Below are 17,750 nucleotides of genomic sequence, written 5' to 3'. Positions count from 1 at the left end.
CGATATTGAGAAATTCGAATGGCCATTTGTTTTTTTAATTAATCAATTTTTCTTTTTATTATTAAAACTGTTAAGAAAGAGTGGTCAAAATACAATGTATATGTGTATATACAAAAATGTATATCTAAACGTAAAGTGCATGTTATGTAGTTTAATTGCCAGTTTTTGATAGAACAAGCGGGAAAATTCAGGCGCAAAAGTTTTTGTTTGGTGAAGTGAAGTGAAGTAGCACAAGAAGCGAGAAGACAGGAGTACAGAGCTTCACGGAAGAGACAGAACGATAGCATAGCTGTTAAAAATTTTCATCGAAACAATGAGCGATAATTACAAGTATATTTATTTATTTTAATCTATTTTTACAGTTATCTAGCTAGCTACTCACAGGCGTCTTTCCCCCACTTTTTCTTCCATTTACAATTAATCAGACCTCAAAACAACCGTCCTCACCAACTTATTGTCAAAAATCATTAACCCCCATCCTGTAGAAGTCATTCACCCCCTACCTAAAAGGACCTTTAGCTATATACTCTATGACGTCCTAAGTTACGTGATTATATACCTAAACAAAGAGCTCTAGAGTGACGATCCTGCAACTTCGTTCACCACATATGGTGAACGGAGTTGTACAGAGTATGCTGGATATGCTATGAATATGAATATGCTGGTGAACAATGTGTGCGTTGGCACAGGGTTGAGCAAAAAAGAATAAAATGTCCTATTTCTGTGATTTACGTTTTAATTTTGTGATGTGTTTTTTTCCAATGTGAGATCCACTGGAATTATTTATAAGTCCATTTATAATTAAAATGGGTGTAATACTTGGCAACTTGTCTCAGATGGAGCTAATAGCTGCTTAAAACATCGCCATGTACCTTTTTCTGATGCTCAAAAACAAATGTCACATTAGGAAAACTTGGTGAAGCATATTATTGTGGAGGAGATGTGTTAATAATTTTTTTTCCTTAAAAATATTTCCCAGCTTGTCTAGTTTAATAATAATATAGGTTTGTTTGGTATTTAATGAATCATTGCATGTCATTTCCCCACCCACAAAACTTTTCTTATCTGTGATCTACTCCAGCAATGTTTAGGGTATCTGTTCTGTAAAGTTTTGGTGCCAGTGAATATGGCAATAATAGTACGTTATAGACGTAAGGCTCAGGATATCGTGTCATATCCATCTATTGTTGCCAGTTTAAAGAGAAAGTTACAGAGAAAGGTGAAATCACGGGATTAGGACGTACACATAATTTGGTAGGTATACGCTATGTTCGCAGCCTCTGAGACACCTATTTACATAATAAAAATAATTGATCCATAACTATCAACAATCCTCCCAAACTCAATCTTAGCGCCATTTCTTAATGCTATTGTGATATTTTTATATCTGGCCAGTCACATACAGGAATTCAGGATGCACATATTATATACTATGGCCTTCCTGACCTCAAAAGCCTTCATTAAACCACACAATCCTTAACTTGTTTTATAAAGGTTCGCATTGTTCATTGCCTTCATAGCTACTTCGCCACATTTTGATATTGCCTATCGAGAGTAAAAACATCAGTCAATCAAATATATTTTGTGTCTTGGTATGGATGCTGTTTTTGTTTAAAAAAATTTAAAAAGCTTAAAAAATAGGTTGATGTAACAATAGTGCAGAATAATTTGTTAATAATGGTTTAGGTTGTTTTGTAAACAAGTCATTTCATTATACAAAAGAAGATAACATGGATACATGGATTGAGTTCCAGCTTATACACAATTATGATTTAAATCAATGTGCAAATGTAAAAATATTTTTTAAAAAATGTTCCTTTTCTTGCTTCTTTCTTTGGTTTACATTTTTACATATATAGTTGGATCAGGTTGCTGAATTAACAATTATGACAATTATCACATTGTTTTTTTTGTTAAATCAGTGTTAAATCGTTAAACTTTTTTTATTATTTTTTTAGCAGTTCTCGTCATAAAACTGGTGATAAAAAACGCAAGCAAGAATATGCTGGTGATAGTAGGAAGAAGTCCAGCAGGGGCAACAAATACTCCTATAATATTGATGAATATCCAGAACTAAAATATACAGTGGAACACTTTGAAAGTTACACCAGGTATGACCAGCATTTTTTATCACTATAAATTGGCGTACATGTTCTCTTTACTTTTTATTTAAGAAACCTGTATTGCTAGAGAAAAGTTTTACTTCGGCCTAAGTTGCTTAATGGTTGGTAAAGATAATCTTGAAATTTATATAATTTCAGATATGCATTTAATTTATACAGTTCAGGTTGTTTGTAAGATTATCCAGCCTTTGTTTTTAAACTTTTTAAATTTTAGCAAGGAGCCACTGGCAAAATCCATTATCTATATAATAATACACTTGTGTGAGTAGCCATGTTACACACGCAAAGTACAGGTCACTTTTTTATGATGTGGCGTTACGCTAAAATTTACCAAGTTAAAAAAACAACGCAAATTAGGGGTTACTATATAATCATTTAATTCTTCTTTCTTAAAAAATAAAACTCTATTTTACTGAAAACTTTATTTTATTGAAACTAATTTTTTTATTTTTAAACGTTTTTATTTGTTTTGTTTTTATTTTAAGCCCCACGGAGTCGTTATAAATATAATAGTTTAATTTTAACCCCGGATTAATGTCCATGCCGTATCTAGCGGAAACAAGTTGTTTATAAACTGAAAAAAGAAAAGCGGAGCAAAGAAGGTTGTCTGTTTTTCAAAGTAATCCTGAAAAAAAGTTATTTCAAACATTGTTTACTCATCATGAGGTTAGATTAAAGCTTATATTTGTTTTTCTATATTTTCCATTTGTGTGTTTTGGAACCGAGGTTTCTTCCTTTTATAAAAATCCTATTGGATTCGAATATGAATGTAATTCGAATCTGAAATGTAAAAAACAAACCGTTGTGTTGTTGTCAAACGAAGTTGGTGTTTGTAGTTAGAAATGTTTCTAACGTACGATGATTTAACATCACAAAGAGAACTGATTGGAAATGTTTCGGGCAATTGTATGCATCTTCAACTTGTTCTCTTTGGGATGAAACGAAGTTTAGTATTAAAAAGTATTAGTATAAAAAACTGATTGGAGTTTTATTAGGAGAACGCTAGCAAGCTACCTACTGAGAAGTAAAAGAAAAGCAGGTTCGTTGTTTAGAAAATATTTTCTTTAAGCACTTATTTTGTAAGTACATACTCTGAAAATGGGTCAGAAGTTTAGAATATCCTAAAAATATGTGTAAGCTTAATAGTTTGTTTTAAATATGAAGATTTGTATGACGCACAAAATTGATTAGAAGTTTACTTTTTTTATTGTATATCAAACGAACTGAACTTTTTTTGTCCAAGCAATGGGCCGCTACATGTAGTAGAATTGACATTACCTAGCCATAGTAACTTATGGCATGCTTTTTTTTCATTAAGGCATTAGATGTTTTCAGGCCATAGTCATGTTAAGAACATATTGAGAATAATGAGGATAGCATTTGTCAAAGAAATTTAAACTAAACCTAAAACCTAAACTTAAATCAATGTTTACATCTGTTACGTTGCCGTTTGAAATATATCATCATCATCATCATCATTCTCGGCTTAACGTCCGTTTTCCATGCTAGCATGGGTTGGACGGGGTATATTAATGACCCTCTTCCAATCTGATCTAGACTGTGTTAGATCTATACTCAACTTCCTCTCTATCAAGTCTGTCCTTATAACCTCCTGCCAAGTCTTTCTTGGTCTGCCTCTGGGCTTTGCCCCAGGAATTATCAAGTCTCTACACTTTCTTACCCAATTATCCTCCTCCATTCTTTCCAAGTGCCCCAGCCAATTCAATCTTCTTATCTGGATAACATCTTTAATTCTACGGAGACTTAGCCTGCTTCTCAGCTCATCTGAACTCTTTCTGTCTCTCAGACTGGCATTACACATCCACCTAACCATTCTCATATCATTCCTTTCTAAACGGTCAAGATCTTTCTGCTTAACTATCTCTAACGATCCACTGTTGTACATCATTAAAGCTGGAAATACTTTATTCTCTATAATCTCACCTTTGCAACGCTTGCATACAAACTGTATGCCAGCTCTTAACCTTCCACTAATACTACTGCACTTCTTATGTACCCAATGCTTGCAAGTCTGACAAAAAATTGAGTTACTACCAACCCCTTTCCTGCAAACTCCACAAGGCCACTTTCCAACTACAAGGTCACACTTGGCTGCAATGCTACTTATCATGACTTTAGACTTTGCTGTGTTTACCTTCAGCCCTTTCTCTATATATATAAATATATTCGATAATATATTCGATTCTTAAATTCGAAAACGCTGCATTGTTATCTTCTTTGATTTTAAGCGTGATCCTAACTATAGTTGGGTCTGTTCTTTTAATATTTCGGATTGAAATATTTCAATAGATGTACAACATACTAAATGATTCAAGTTTTTATATTTCTCTTTTTGTTTTCAACTATTAATTTCTTATATTTTGAGTATAATTTTGGAAGGTTTGCCGTTTGCAATACACTAAAAAGCTGATTTTGTATGACTTTGAAAAATGTTGGATTTTTTTTTATGTTTAGTATCCTTTTTTCCCCTGGTGTATTTCTAGAATGGCAAAGCAAGTGTATAGTTTTTGCGTACTTCGCTTTTTACGTAACGGTTGTTAGACGCCTTTGATTTTTTTGGACATTTTCCATTTTTATTTCATAATTCTTTTTTGTTGCACATCTGCGGTTATAAACAGAGAATAATGCAGATTGTGAGCAACCTTGATCCCAGGGCTTTTTTCTCTTTTTGCCACCCCTTTATAAAAGAGACAAAGAGCCCGGGGTCGAGGTCGAAATGTGAGTTTTGAAAATTCAAATTACTGAGTTCTATGTTTTTATTTGGCACCCCTGAAAAGGACTCAATAAGAGATTTAGTGGATTCTTCCACGGGAATTTGGCTAGTATACATTATAAAAATATAAATATATAATGGGAAGATAATATATATATATATTGAGTTTAAGGGTCAACTTATCAAAATAGAGCAGTTTGGAAACAACAACAAATTTTTTGAAATTATAGTTTTTTTTGAGAAATCATAATTTTTATTTGCATAGCAAAGAAAAAGTGCAAAAATTAATACCTGCAAAAATTTTTCCAAACAGTCACAAAAATTAACACCCACCAAATGTAACTTTTCACCCACTAAATCATCTACCTGCGAAAAGTATTTCCGTTAAAGTAGTGATTAATTCTTTTCCAATCAATAAAAAAGCTAGCTAGTTAAGATAAAATTACTTTTCGTGTCACAGCTATACTCCGAAAAACAGCAGTCCCTCCAGCAGTGCATCAAAATCATGGGGTGACATTATGGAGGATGAAGACAGGCGGCAAAATGAACGAAGCAGATCACAAGGAAATAGATCAGAGTAATATACAACTATTTTGTGGAATTTATTTTCATATTAAAAATTTCCATAACAAAATAGTTTCTTTGTTTTCTTAGTAGGGCAAGACGCAAAATGCCACTGTCTGAGGTGAATTCGAATCAATTCCCTAAGCGTTACGAGCATGTTAAATCACGCGCTATTGCGAAACCTATTGAAACGGATGAGAAAAGATTATCCACAAGACAGAGACAAATCGATATCGGAAAAAATACTGAAGGTTATAGAAAATATGTCGCTGAGGTAACAAGGTAATGCGTTCGAATTTTACCAATTTATTATTTTCTTAAGGATCGCATATAAGGATATATTTAAGTAACACCTTGATTTCTATTTATTAGAAGAGAAAGGACAAAAGATCATCCTTGGACCCCAAACAAGTTCACTGTATGTAGTACTAGATCTTGGAGTGGAATAATGAGAATCTGGAGACGAAAACTTCATTTCTGGGATCCACCAAGTTTGGTTGCACAAAACGAAAACAGTTTTTGCAACATCCCCTCAAGGTAGACATTGCCTTGTTCTGTAGTTTAATGTGTACAATGTGGTATTTCTATTTATTGATGTATTCGTTTTATGTCATGTATTTGGTGCTGATTTTGTATTTATTTTTTGTAACTTTAACCAAGAATGTTCAAAAGTAATATTTTTTTTCTACACAGTCCTGTTGACGATGTCTTCCAAAAGAGACACATTGATGACAGTATGGAAACAGATGACTGTCACTCTGAAAACAGCAGTCAAACTAGTTCAAACGAGGATTCGCAGCGAGGTTACCATGATGGTTTGGCTAATATACCCGAAGAAGAGTTTTTATTTGGTAAATACGAGTTTGCTGAAAATGAAAACTTCAATATTCATGTTGCGTAAAACTTCCAATAGTTCTAGAGAATAGCTTGGCAATAGATTAAACATATGTGTAGCTTTTGACAAGTAAGATTATGAGAAGTTATTTTATGCATATGAAATAGTCTTTCTCGTTGATCACATAGAACATATCTATAGCATTATTTAACTGTTATTTTTAAAGTTGTAAATATAGATAATTATTTCTAAAAATCTTTTACTTTTTTAGGGTACTTTATTTTATTCACAGAAAACTTGCCTTTGACCAGCGACCTTAAAAACCTGAAATTTGGGAAATTTCGAAATTATAAGTTAAAATGTTGTATTTTTTTAAAAAACTATCTATCGCATTTCTGATTTTGTGTTAATGTAAAATTTCTGATCGAGAGATTGTAAATATAGTAGTGTTCAGAAGGAGTTTAGGTTGCAAATATCTTGCAACCTGAAATTGTGTACATAATGCGTAATTGTTTATTTTACTGAAATATACTCTTCCCAAACTTTTTACAATGTGCTACGTCCAAAACAACACTTGCAGGTTTTGCTAAAGACGAATGATGCACGTCTACGTATCAAAAATTTTGCGGACAAATTTTTGGCGAAATGTATTATTTTATATTTGTATTATTTTTGAGTACCAGTAGGACTATAGATGGGAATTTTCTTTTTGCAAACACTCCCGTTGCCTTTCTGATATGAGAATGCATGCTGCAACAATTTCTAACATGCAAAATAGTTACCGTAAATCTCCAAATAAACGCCCCCATCTTTTAAACGCCTCCCCCTCTAATAAACGCCCCCCTTAACCGAAATATTTTATAACCCCCCCATCTTTTAAACGCCTCCCCCTCTAATAAACGCCCCCCTTAACCGAAATATTTTATAACCTCCCTCTTTTAAACGCCCCCTCTATTAAACGCCCCTCCCTCTAGAGGGGCGTGTAATAGATGTAATGATGCAAAATGTATCGTTGCATCATCAGGAAATGGTTAGATGAACGAGGAACTTACGCTACAGTGGTACAAACAAGTTGTTGGATCTTTCTCCTTCGGTAAAAGGCTTCTTGTGTGGGATACATTCGAAGTTCATATGACCGACGAGGTTAAAGTTTCATTGAAAAAAATGAAAGTCGAAAGTGCTCTAATTCCAGGTGAGTGTATAAAGTACATTCAGGCCCCAGATGTGTACTGGAATAAACCGTTTAAAGGATTTATTTCTGATATGTACGATGAATGGTTGGATAATGGTGTCCACCAATATACGGTAGGAGGAAACATGAAACAAGCCCCCCGACGCACAGTTGTAGAATGGATTTTACGTGCTTGGGAAATGATGAAAAAAGATCTCATCATTGATTCATTTAAGGGTTGTGCCCTAAATCTAAAAAACGACGGGAGTGAAGACAACAATATTCATTGCTTCAAAAGTACCCAACCTTGTTCTGCCGGTGCATCAGACCAAACTAAGGCCTCTAGAGGGGCGTGTAATAGATGTAATGATGCAAAATGTATCGTTGCATCATCAGGAAATGGTTAGATGAACGAGGAACTTACGCTACAGTGGTACAAACAAGTTGTTGGATCTTTCTCCTTCGGTAAAAGGCTTCTTGTGTGGGATACATTCGAAGTTCATATGACCGACGAGGTTAAAGTTTCATTGAAAAAAATGAAAGTCGAAAGTGCTCTAATTCCAGGTGAGTGTATAAAGTACATTCAGGCCCCAGATGTGTACTGGAATAAACCGTTTAAAGGATTTATTTCTGATATGTACGATGAATGGTTGGATAATGGTGTCCACCAATATACGGTAGGAGGAAACATGAAACAAGCCCCCCGACGCACAGTTGTAGAATGGATTTTACGTGCTTGGGAAATGATGAAAAAAGATCTCATCATTGATTCATTTAAGGGTTGTGCCCTAAATCTAAAAAACGACGGGAGTGAAGACAACAATATTCATTGCTTCAAAAGTACCCAACCTTGTTCTGCCGGTGCATCAGACCAAACTAAGGTGGTAAATAATACCGATGCTAATAAAGTCAACCCATTCGAACCTACCGATTCTGACATCGAGGTTGCAAATGATCTTCAGATGAAGATGAAGAAGATGATTTTTTAACTGTTGTGTAAAAGAAATATAACTGAAATTAAATAAACGCCTCCCTCTTTTAAACGCCTCCCTCTAATAAACGCCCCCCTCAAAACTCGGAAAATTAAATAAACGCCCAGGGCGTTTATTTGGAGATTTACGGTATTCACACAGCAAACTTTCTTAAGTGCAATAATCTCATGTCCTGTTTCGGCTAATAAATGTACAAAAAGATAATATTCTATCGCTATTTTTTATGTTTGTTGGACTAGAGATTTGGTACAATATCGCATGTAGTGTACAAGGCCCATTTGTATTTTAATTGGATAGAAAAGACGAAGCAAAAGACATAATTTTTAGTCAGTGTTGGTGCGTTGCATAAAAAAAGAAAAATATTTCCGCGAGGCATTATGAGTACGCGCGCGAACTAACGCACCATAACTTTTATACACCAATCCGACATCTCCCGGGACCGTGCGGGAAAAGGGGTCTGGGGGAAAGTTAGTGTACACAAATTTCTAGCGCTTTACTGGAAACGAGACTTAACACCCCTCCAGTATTTAACTTTTGACAAGTGAGGCTCGACCAAGGAAAACAGAGAATTAAACCCAGCAATTGTTGTAATACCGGTGTAAAAGTTCATTCTTTTATCCCTTGTAATCTTTCTTCAGGTGAAAATAGATGCTTTGGCTTTATTAAATGCAAGCTTCCTTTTTAAAACTTTGTTTTCCAGTGATAACAAATTGATTTTCTTATTTAAAGACTGGAGGAGATAACCTTTGTCTTTGCAACCAGGGCATTCTTTTTTGTTTTCCGAATAATCATGGTCTGCCAAGACAGGAGATGAAAATGGTTCACTGGGAGGTAATAAGCTACTGAAATCACCGGGTGCTGTGGAGCTACCAAATTCATCTAACAAAGAATTGGCGTAATCAGTTAATGACGACCTTCTCTTTTTGGACAAGGGTGACGGAATAGTGTTCGTCTCAGATTCACTGGAGCTGTGTTATAGCTAAGATGCGAAGAAGAATTAGGGTGCGGAAGTGTGGGCTCGTTATTAAAAAAATGAAGTGAACAAACTCTATCACTTAGCTTTGATAACAAGGGAGCATTTTTGGCAGTTGTTCTTTTCATTAATTGAACCCACCTCTGTCTTCGATCTTGGTCCAATTTAGGCCCAGGAAAAGAAAACAAACAAAAAGGCAGTCTGCTTTTCTTTTTCCAGCATGTATATTGCATTCTAAATTCACCAACTTGTCAAGTTTTCTTTTATTTTTAAGACACTTTACACCAGCACATTGTGATGGACCCATACTAAATGTAACTACAAAATAAACCAAAGTATATGCACCAAATTACTTTGATTACAACAAAAATGGCTTGTTTCAGCCTTCCAGCGTATACCAAAACAAATCCCTGTGTACACTATCTTTGTCCTAGACCCCTGAACGCGCATTAAATTCAAAATCGGGCGTGAATGTCATTGGTGTATTGTCCCAGTTGTCAAGCAAGGCTGGATGGATGATAAATTGTGTTTGTTTTTGATATGTTCTTTAAGAAAGTCACTACCATAGAGAGAAGCTTGATGGAAAACAATTATCTTTAAATTGAGATCAATTTGTCCAAAGCTATACACGCCAAAATAAAAATTATTTATTTCCTCTTTGCTGTACTTTCATGTTTATCAACATTACAACAGCGCATTTTGAAAAACTAAATTAAAGAACTAAGAAAATAAAAACCCTTCTTGCAGATTCAAAGATTTCGGGATTCCATGGCTGCCAAGTTTTTACACCAAGTTTGACGTACTATTTACGTTTTCTGAAGAATTTATTTTGAAAACAAAAACTTTCTTTATCATTGTGCCAACTTGTGTTTGATTTTTTTACTTCTGACTGCAATAATGTACCTCATATATTATCTCCCTTAGCTAACATTTGCGCAACTTCACATGTGCTTGCTTGTTCACGAGACTTCAAGTTCTCTGTGCATAACACATTCTTTAAATTCTCATAAAATTTCAAAGCGGAAACGAAAAAAATGATTAGAATGCCAAATCTGTATGAAGAAAATTGGTTTCTGAAAATAGGTAAGCAGGCGGTGACAGAACATTGAAAGTTTGGAAAACATTTGGAATAATGCTTTTTCTTTGAAAATAAAATCATCTAAATTTATTTCACAGTATACAGTCGAAGACAGTCTTTTTTAAACACCGTAAGACTTCTCTATAATAGACTCTATAACGTGACAAGAGCCTAGTTTTGGCATTAAAAAGAAAACCTAAAGGAAATATGTAGTAAATATGCCAGTTTTTATTCAAAGAGTAAAATTCAACCTCGTTCCCATTGTCATGTTGTCCCCGAGCCGTTATTACGAGGTCGGGCAAAGTAGATTTAAGACGCACAAAACTTTTAATTGTCTTGTAAAGTATAAATAAACTTGTGATTGGATTTGTTTTTTATAACTTATCGTTGAGCGTGGCCGCTAGGATGAATCGTAATTTAGAAACTTGAAATGGAACTACTAACGAGATGTTCGTTATAAAGTATCTGCTATGGAGATTTTTGTTATAAGGGTTTCACCATTGCTCGGCCAGCGATAGAGAAGCGTTACTATAAAAAGACGACAATGTTTTATAGTTTCATTAAATTTTTTATCCATTTTGTAGATTTTTTATAGCCATACAAATGAAAACTCGTAAAAATGTCTTCAGTCTGTTATACTATTTTATGGATGAAGGAGAAAACATTCACAGTATATTGCGTCAAGGTTTCTTCTTCTGCTAAAGCTGGCTTCTTAGAATTTGCGGTCGATTTCACTATACTCTAATACCCAAAATCAGGCTTTTGAAGTTAAACCAATACAAGAAAAACCTATTTGTAGGGCAATGCTTCCTTGAGGTCCCATTGATGTCTGCTTATTGTAAGGGAGGAGTCGAGTCTATACCGTATTTACTTTCACTTGCGATATCTCATTCATAATGGTAACCAATAAGTATTTAGTATCGTGTGAAAGTAATACTGATCACTTAAACAATCAATAAATTACTTAGGAAATATCTGCTGACTCAGTTTGTTTTTATATTGACTTATCTCTGTCTGGCGCTTTAGCTTAGACAATTTCACTTCGTGATATAATTTTACGCAACCAATTATACAATTCTTTATAAGTTTAAGAGAGTTCAAACGCCGACTGACGTCTTAATAAGCCGACAAATTGTTTTCGTTTAAGCTCAGTAAACAAATATTATCCACTTAGGTAAAAACAGATCAAACAGATGGGAAAGTAACGCCGTCTAACGTAGACATCAATTTTCTGATAAGATGTAAGTTGTTTTACGCATGCGCAATAAAACGCCTTTTTCCAAGCAACATGGGAAGGATGTTGTATGGTTTATATCCATTAAAAATGTTAAACAATTAATTCATCAGCGGTAAAAAGATTGCGTAGGTCGAAAAATTTTAAATTCGTCCAAAAGAAAAAAAAGTTGTAATTCAAAGGTCGGACAAGTTTCTTCGTGAAGAAGCATTTGCAGCATTGTAGTAAAAAATAAAGCAAATAAAACAATAAGTAACCGCCATATGGGCGCTGAAGGAATGTGCAAGCTCTAATCAGCGCCTTTACAGCAAGTCTGAAAAATATAAAATTCCGTGAAGTATAGGTAGAATTTTCATAATTTTCCAAAATATTTTTCTTCTGCTGTTCATGCGGTGCTTGTATTGATTGATTTGTTTCAGTCATTCCACATTTTTCTCATGCTATTGTAATACCTCCCATTTTCTTATGACATCATTGCTCAAAAGTTAATAATGTAGATACCAGGCCCTTTTTTATTTTTAATAGATAACTCAGTAAAAAAAAAATGGTAAGAAAGTTTTTAATGATTTAATGACTTGCTTGTTTGTCCGTTTGTGAAGAAAAGTTTGTGTCTTTGGGAACAGGAAACTTGAAATTCAAGTAATCAACAAAATCCATTGTTTGAAACATCATAATCCTAAATACCCGTTCAAGAATTAAACAGAGTACCTAATTACAAGGTTAATGAGGTTATTAACAAATAATGTGGCAATCAAAATCTGAATACAGACCGTCTTTTAAGAGACCACCTTTGGAAGAAAAAACACATTTGCCAGACAGATGTTACACACACACCTAAGGTTGGTATAAATAATTTTTAATGTTCCTCAGTATTTTTTATTTTAGTTTTTTTTTATTTAGCTCAGGCAAAAATATTTCAAAAATTCAGTCCAGAGTTTAAATTTTGCTTCACTGTTAGTTCTTTTGATGCAAAATTATCAAATATATTTTCATGAATATTGAGTTTGGCACAGCATTCATACCTTCTGTATACGGTATTTTATGTTGATTTAACGCCTTATAAATACAACATTTTGAAAACCTCGTTGCCAGAATGAAGTTAGTAAAAAAAATGGTTACCAAAATATATCAACACTTTCGCGATACTGCTAAAAATATATTATCTAACATGCGACAAAAATTCTTCATAAGCGGGTTGCAATCAGCAAACGTCTCATAGTGTATTTTACATTTTTCGTCTAATCTTGTTTCACACAGTATCGACCTTAATAATTATCGTCACTGTTAGTCGTTGCACAGTTTTCAAAGTAGAGAGTCGAAGATGTCCCATGTAAAGCCTGATTGCCCCAACATGGTTTGTTTAGAAAAAAAGTTTTGATTCTAAGTTATTCATAATGGCCGCCGGATATAAATAATAGTTACATAGATTTCCAAAAGTTTAAGTACAAAAACCCTTTTTTAACAGAAACGAAAAAAATATTGCAGGCAAAAAGTTCTCGGTCCCTCCATAGTTCACTACCTTATTTGTTTTGAAGTAATCCAAAATAAACTATGAGCAATAATTAGCTGATAAGTGGATGAAATGACAGAAATTATGATGTAAATAAAACATTTTAAATTGCATCACGAAAGCGAATAGCGAATAAAGTTGAAAAAAATTAAACAAATATATAATAATTAATGTAAACAATGATAGAAAAAATGCAGAATAAAGTAGGAGAATTCAAATTAATTATTCTACACCTCCATTTTCTGTTTTTTTTTTCCATTACTTTATTGTAAAAAAAAAATGACTTATTTCATAATATCAAATCACACTGGTTTTGTTGACACCATCCCACATTTTTTTATCTGCTTAGCAAGTATAAAAAAATTGATCATTAAATTTAATTTTTCCTTATTGGGTTTTTCTTCTCTACCCAATTGTCAATGACTTCAAATCGTACTTCCTCTGCAACTTTTGGTTGTTTTTTCTTTCAAAGATAGTGAACCACGTGGCTCAAACCAATATTTCACACGAGTTCCGATCAGGATGAATCGTCCTCAGCTAGAATTATCAACACACATAAGCCACGAGTAATATTACATCAGTTGATACATGATATCCGGATAAGGTGGTAGCGGTTTCATTAGTAATTCTCCTAATTTCGGCAACCATGATCAAATCCTGGTAACACTGTATTACTGTATTTTTTATAAGCAACCACGAATTTTGTACAATTTGTAAAAAATTCTACAAGATTTCTAAGCAACTTTAGTATCAGCAACATTAGATACAAGTAACGCTTTAAGTTTTGGTCGCAGTTTTGAAAATGCGATTTGACAATGTTAAGCTTTTTTTCTCATACACTAAGATAATGGTTATACTTATTCATGGAACAGTCTTTTTCTCGTAAACAAAATAACTACTTAGCTTTGATATTGTTAAGAATGGCCCAAAACCGATAATTTATTTATTAAAGGCTCTTAAAGTTTTTCCCATTTAGTAATCAAACCCATCCAACATTTCATCCAACATGGATAATTTTAATGTTAGATGAAATGTTGGATTCAATAAGAGGTTTAAAAATTTTTAAAAATGAAAAAGGATGAAAACATCGTGCTGGATGAAGTTGGATTAAGTTTCTTCTCAATCAACTTTTCATCCAACACTCTCTGGTCCATTCAACAAGATTTTCATGTTGGATGCGAGGATAGTAGCTTAATTCAACATTTGTTTTTTTATCCCTACGTTAGTGCAAAACATATCAGACGGAGCGTTTTTTCGAACGTTTTGGACAATCGAATACTCGATCAAGATATCACAAAAAGCAAAACATTTTAACAAGTGACGAGAGCAGGACTGAATTGGATTTCTCTTTTCATTGTCAAATTCTATTAGTTCGTTTATCACAACAAACACTGTTGACATACACTTATCCGCCATCTTGAATTTTAGAACGAACATTATTGTTGGATCGCCACAAGTTTGAATTTGATTTCATCTAATGTTTGATTTTTCATCCAAAATTTCATCCAACACAGAAATTAAATATCGGATAAGATGTTGGATGCGCTTGCTTAACTTTTTGATCAAATGTAAGGTAATTTTTTTAGCAACTGAAGTAAAATATATGTTTCGGTTATAATTTTCGCAATTAAAGGAAGGTTTGGCATATATTAAAAATCCATGGCTAATCTTCACACCCAAGTTTTGTAAGGTACATAACGATCCCTTCATTAAACCATCTTCATGCTTGATTGAACCATATTGCACCTAAATATGTTAACACGAATTAATAATGATAAAATGATATTTGGCTCTGTTTATCAGTCTACGAGACAATGACGTCAATATTTTCTCGATAAGAGTTAAATATGTCCCTTGTCCTGCCCTACGTGGATAACGTTTCAAGTGGATTTTTAAATTTAAGAAAATTTTTCACGCGAAATTATATTTTAAATTATTTCAAACACACAAGTTTCAAGAGGAAAGAAATTTTTATATTTTTCAGTTATTTCACGCAACAAGATATTAAGGAAACTAGAAAAGTTGTTTCATTGTGTAAAGTTCCAAGTGCAGTTTTGTCCTCATGTAGATTAAAAATTACTCAAGTGATAGGAGCTGGATCGAGAACTAAAGGTTGCGGTTATCAAGCTTTGATTGTTTCGGAAATCGAATTTCACAGAACATTAGAATTTCAAAACCACCACACGAAATTTGTTAAGTCGTTAAACAGAAAGTTATGGATACCATTTCTAAGGAAAGGAAATAAATAAATTCAACATATAATTAAAATTAAAGGAAGTCTAAAAATAGAAATATGCAAATATAAAAGTCTGTATTGATTAGGTCAGTTTATGTTCTAGTGACAGACCGAAGGCTGCAGATTCAAATTGTGTTAACTTGTTGTTCCTGTTGTTGTTGTTTTTATTTACTTGTTTGTTCAAAGGTTGGTTTCTTTTTAGATTCAAAATGGAGAACGACACATATTGGTTTGAAGAAGAATACTTTGAGATGGATTATGTGATCACGAAAGGAAAAATCGTTTCATCGTTCTTCCTCGTGGTGCTGATTATAACAACTTTCATTGGAAACGCACTGGTCTGCATTGCATTTTGTCAGTTTCGCCGCTTGAGAATCATTACAAACTATTTTGTATTCTCACTAGCGGTGAGTGATCTACTTGTGGCCACAATATCGATGCCCTTGTTCTTAGCTTACGAATTAACGGGTTGGGCAAGTTTACCGGCTTGGATCGATTTGTTCAAACTCTATCAATTTATTGATGTGATTGATATTATCTGTTGCGTTTCATCCATCGCCAATCTCACTGCTATAAGTATCGACAGGTATTTTGGAATTGTCATGCCGTTAAGACACAAAACTTTAATGACTGAGACTATTGCGGTGACGTCCATTCTTGCCGTCTGGTTTTACAGCATCGTCGTGGCTGTCGTAAAACTTATTCCTAACTTCAGACACTATATTATATTTAACTTTATGTTTGGTTTCGCGTTGCCTTTATTCTTGATAAGTGCCGCTTATATTGTCATATTTATCACAATAAAGGAGCATTCTAAACGCAAATTGAGCAATGCGTTATCGCAAGAGTGGATGCTGGCAAGAACAATTTTAATCGTTATTTCGTTATTTGTTGTGTGTTGGACGCCATTTTACGTAATTCAAATTTTATATCAATATTGTCTCAACTGTGAATTTTTCCACTCACGTGGTTTTGATCACGTGCATAGCGTAGTCAAGTTGTTGCAGTATTTCAACAGCTGTTGTAATCCATTTGTCTACGGTTACTTTAACGTCAATTTTAAGCAAGCCTTCAAATCAATTCTATTTAAATGTATTAGCAAAAAAGAAGTTCGCGATATCAACGCAAATGCTCCAGAAGCGTCATTAGCTACTGCTATGTCATCTATCATGCGATATCGCTCTCACAGTGGCGTCACAAATGCGCTAAGTGATGTTGATTGTTATGGCAACGCTAAACCGATCGCTAACGATATCAATGGGAGACGCATCTCTGATGTCTCAAGTACTAGAAATGCTGCAAAGCCTCCAGTCATTCTTAATCTCCTTCAACCCACATTTAATCTTGTTCAAAATATCACATCAGGAAGTTCGCCCACGATAGATTCTGGGCTGATGGATATGGGTAGCTTGGATGGGATTGATGGCTATTTTAATGAGGATACGATTTTGACATCTTTCAATTGCTCTCCTCAGGAGATTGACAGCTTACTAGCAGATGCAAAAGAATCCAATTTGTAAACTTGTTGTCCTGACGTCAAGTCTGTGTTGACGATTGTCAATATGAACATTATAAATATGCGTTGATTGGGAAAAAAATCCAGTTTTAATAATATGTGTTTATATAGAATATATTCATTCTTTTTTTGAGGTTGTATAATTAAAATATAAACGAAGTATTAAATACAGGTGCTATTTAAAAAATGTGCAGAGTCAACATAATTTGCTTTTAATTTCACCATTATTTTTAACATGACATATCTCCTTAATAAAATAACAGTTTGTTTATGGCTATATTGATTTTCTTCTTTCTTTTCACTCTGTTTGCTCCTCTCTCAACTAATTTTTCACCCCTTCTTCGTGCCCAGTCTCAAGACCGCGCCGCAATACAAAATGGTAGCCCAGCTCGTCGGGTTGGTGTATTTTAGAATCACTTTATAGTTCTCTTTCACTGCATTAAATTTTTTAACATTCTACCAGAAATGATGACATCTTCACAAAGATTTAGACTGTTTTGGAGCACTATGGCCTATAGTTCTATAAAACAATAAGTAAATTCAACATATCGTTCTATGCAGAAGTATAAGTAGTTTTTCAATGTTACATTCAAAATCTCACTTAGAGAGTAATTGGGATCAATTTTCGCGGGGATTAAATTTCGCGGACTTCGACGGATTTTAGCCTTATATGCGAAATTAAGTCCCCCGCGGTAATCTGAAAAGTAGCCTTCCGTGAATATTTATCACAATAAAGTACATAAAGCTAACTTTCATTTTGATCTTTAAAACATACGACTACAAT

General features: G+C 33.8%; 3 protein-coding genes across 5 annotated transcripts; all 3 read left to right on the top strand.

The window, feature by feature from the left end:
• Positions 1 to 50: 50 nt before the first annotated feature.
• LOC130644383 (histone RNA hairpin-binding protein-like) lies at positions 51 to 6,808 on the top strand. Of its 3 annotated transcripts, none has more exons than XM_057449969.1 (6): positions 51 to 330; positions 1,962 to 2,111; positions 5,318 to 5,434; positions 5,512 to 5,703; positions 5,794 to 5,958; positions 6,115 to 6,808. In XM_057449969.1, exons 1-6 carry the CDS (start codon positions 314 to 316, stop codon positions 6,320 to 6,322), a joined length of 849 nt encoding a protein of 282 aa, XP_057305952.1. In that variant the 5' UTR covers positions 51 to 313; the 3' UTR covers positions 6,323 to 6,808. The 3 variants fall into 3 exon arrangements, with proteins under 3 accessions (XP_057305952.1, XP_057305953.1, XP_057305951.1); XM_057449970.1 differs by having other exon boundaries at positions 1,959 to 2,111; positions 5,515 to 5,703; XM_057449968.1 differs by having other exon boundaries at positions 1,959 to 2,111.
• Positions 6,809 to 7,834: 1,026 nt separating this feature from the next.
• LOC130645921 (uncharacterized) lies at positions 7,835 to 8,739 on the top strand. The gene is made up of 2 exons (XM_057452046.1): positions 7,835 to 8,371; positions 8,659 to 8,739. Exons 1-2 carry the CDS (start codon positions 7,835 to 7,837, stop codon positions 8,737 to 8,739), a joined length of 618 nt encoding a protein of 205 aa, XP_057308029.1.
• Positions 8,740 to 11,098: 2,359 nt separating this feature from the next.
• LOC130644377 (D(2) dopamine receptor A-like) lies at positions 11,099 to 17,215 on the top strand. The gene is made up of 2 exons (XM_057449962.1): positions 11,099 to 12,543; positions 15,653 to 17,215. Exons 1-2 carry the CDS (start codon positions 12,524 to 12,526, stop codon positions 16,968 to 16,970), a joined length of 1,338 nt encoding a protein of 445 aa, XP_057305945.1. The 5' UTR covers positions 11,099 to 12,523; the 3' UTR covers positions 16,971 to 17,215.
• Positions 17,216 to 17,750: the final 535 nt, after the last annotated feature.

This window comes from Hydractinia symbiolongicarpus, chromosome 5 (genome assembly GCF_029227915.1).
Source record: "Hydractinia symbiolongicarpus strain clone_291-10 chromosome 5, HSymV2.1, whole genome shotgun sequence".
NCBI classification, from domain to species: Eukaryota; Metazoa; Cnidaria; class Hydrozoa; order Anthoathecata; family Hydractiniidae; genus Hydractinia; species Hydractinia symbiolongicarpus.
Note: the sequence above shows the minus strand (reverse complement) of the source record. Positions and strands in the feature narration are given on the sequence as shown.

Bases quoted from the DNA above. Each gene is read 5' to 3' on its own strand.
- LOC130644383 (XM_057449968.1), top strand. The intron at 5,435-5,511 runs GTAATATACAAC...TTGTTTTCTTAG, and splicing joins TCACAAGGAAATAGATCAGA to TAGGGCAAGACGCAAAATGC. The intron at 5,704-5,793 runs GTAATGCGTTCG...TCTATTTATTAG, and splicing joins TATGTCGCTGAGGTAACAAG to AAGAGAAAGGACAAAAGATC.
- LOC130644377 (XM_057449962.1), top strand. From the start codon at position 12,524: ATGTTACACACACACCTAAG. The intron at 12,544-15,652 runs GTTGGTATAAAT...GTTTCTTTTTAG, and splicing joins ATGTTACACACACACCTAAG to ATTCAAAATGGAGAACGACA.
- LOC130645921 (XM_057452046.1), top strand. From the start codon at position 7,835: ATGAACGAGGAACTTACGCTACAGTGGTACAAACAAGTTGTTGGATCT. The intron at 8,372-8,658 runs GTTGCAAATGAT...TTGTTGGACTAG, and splicing joins CTACCGATTCTGACATCGAG to AGATTTGGTACAATATCGCA.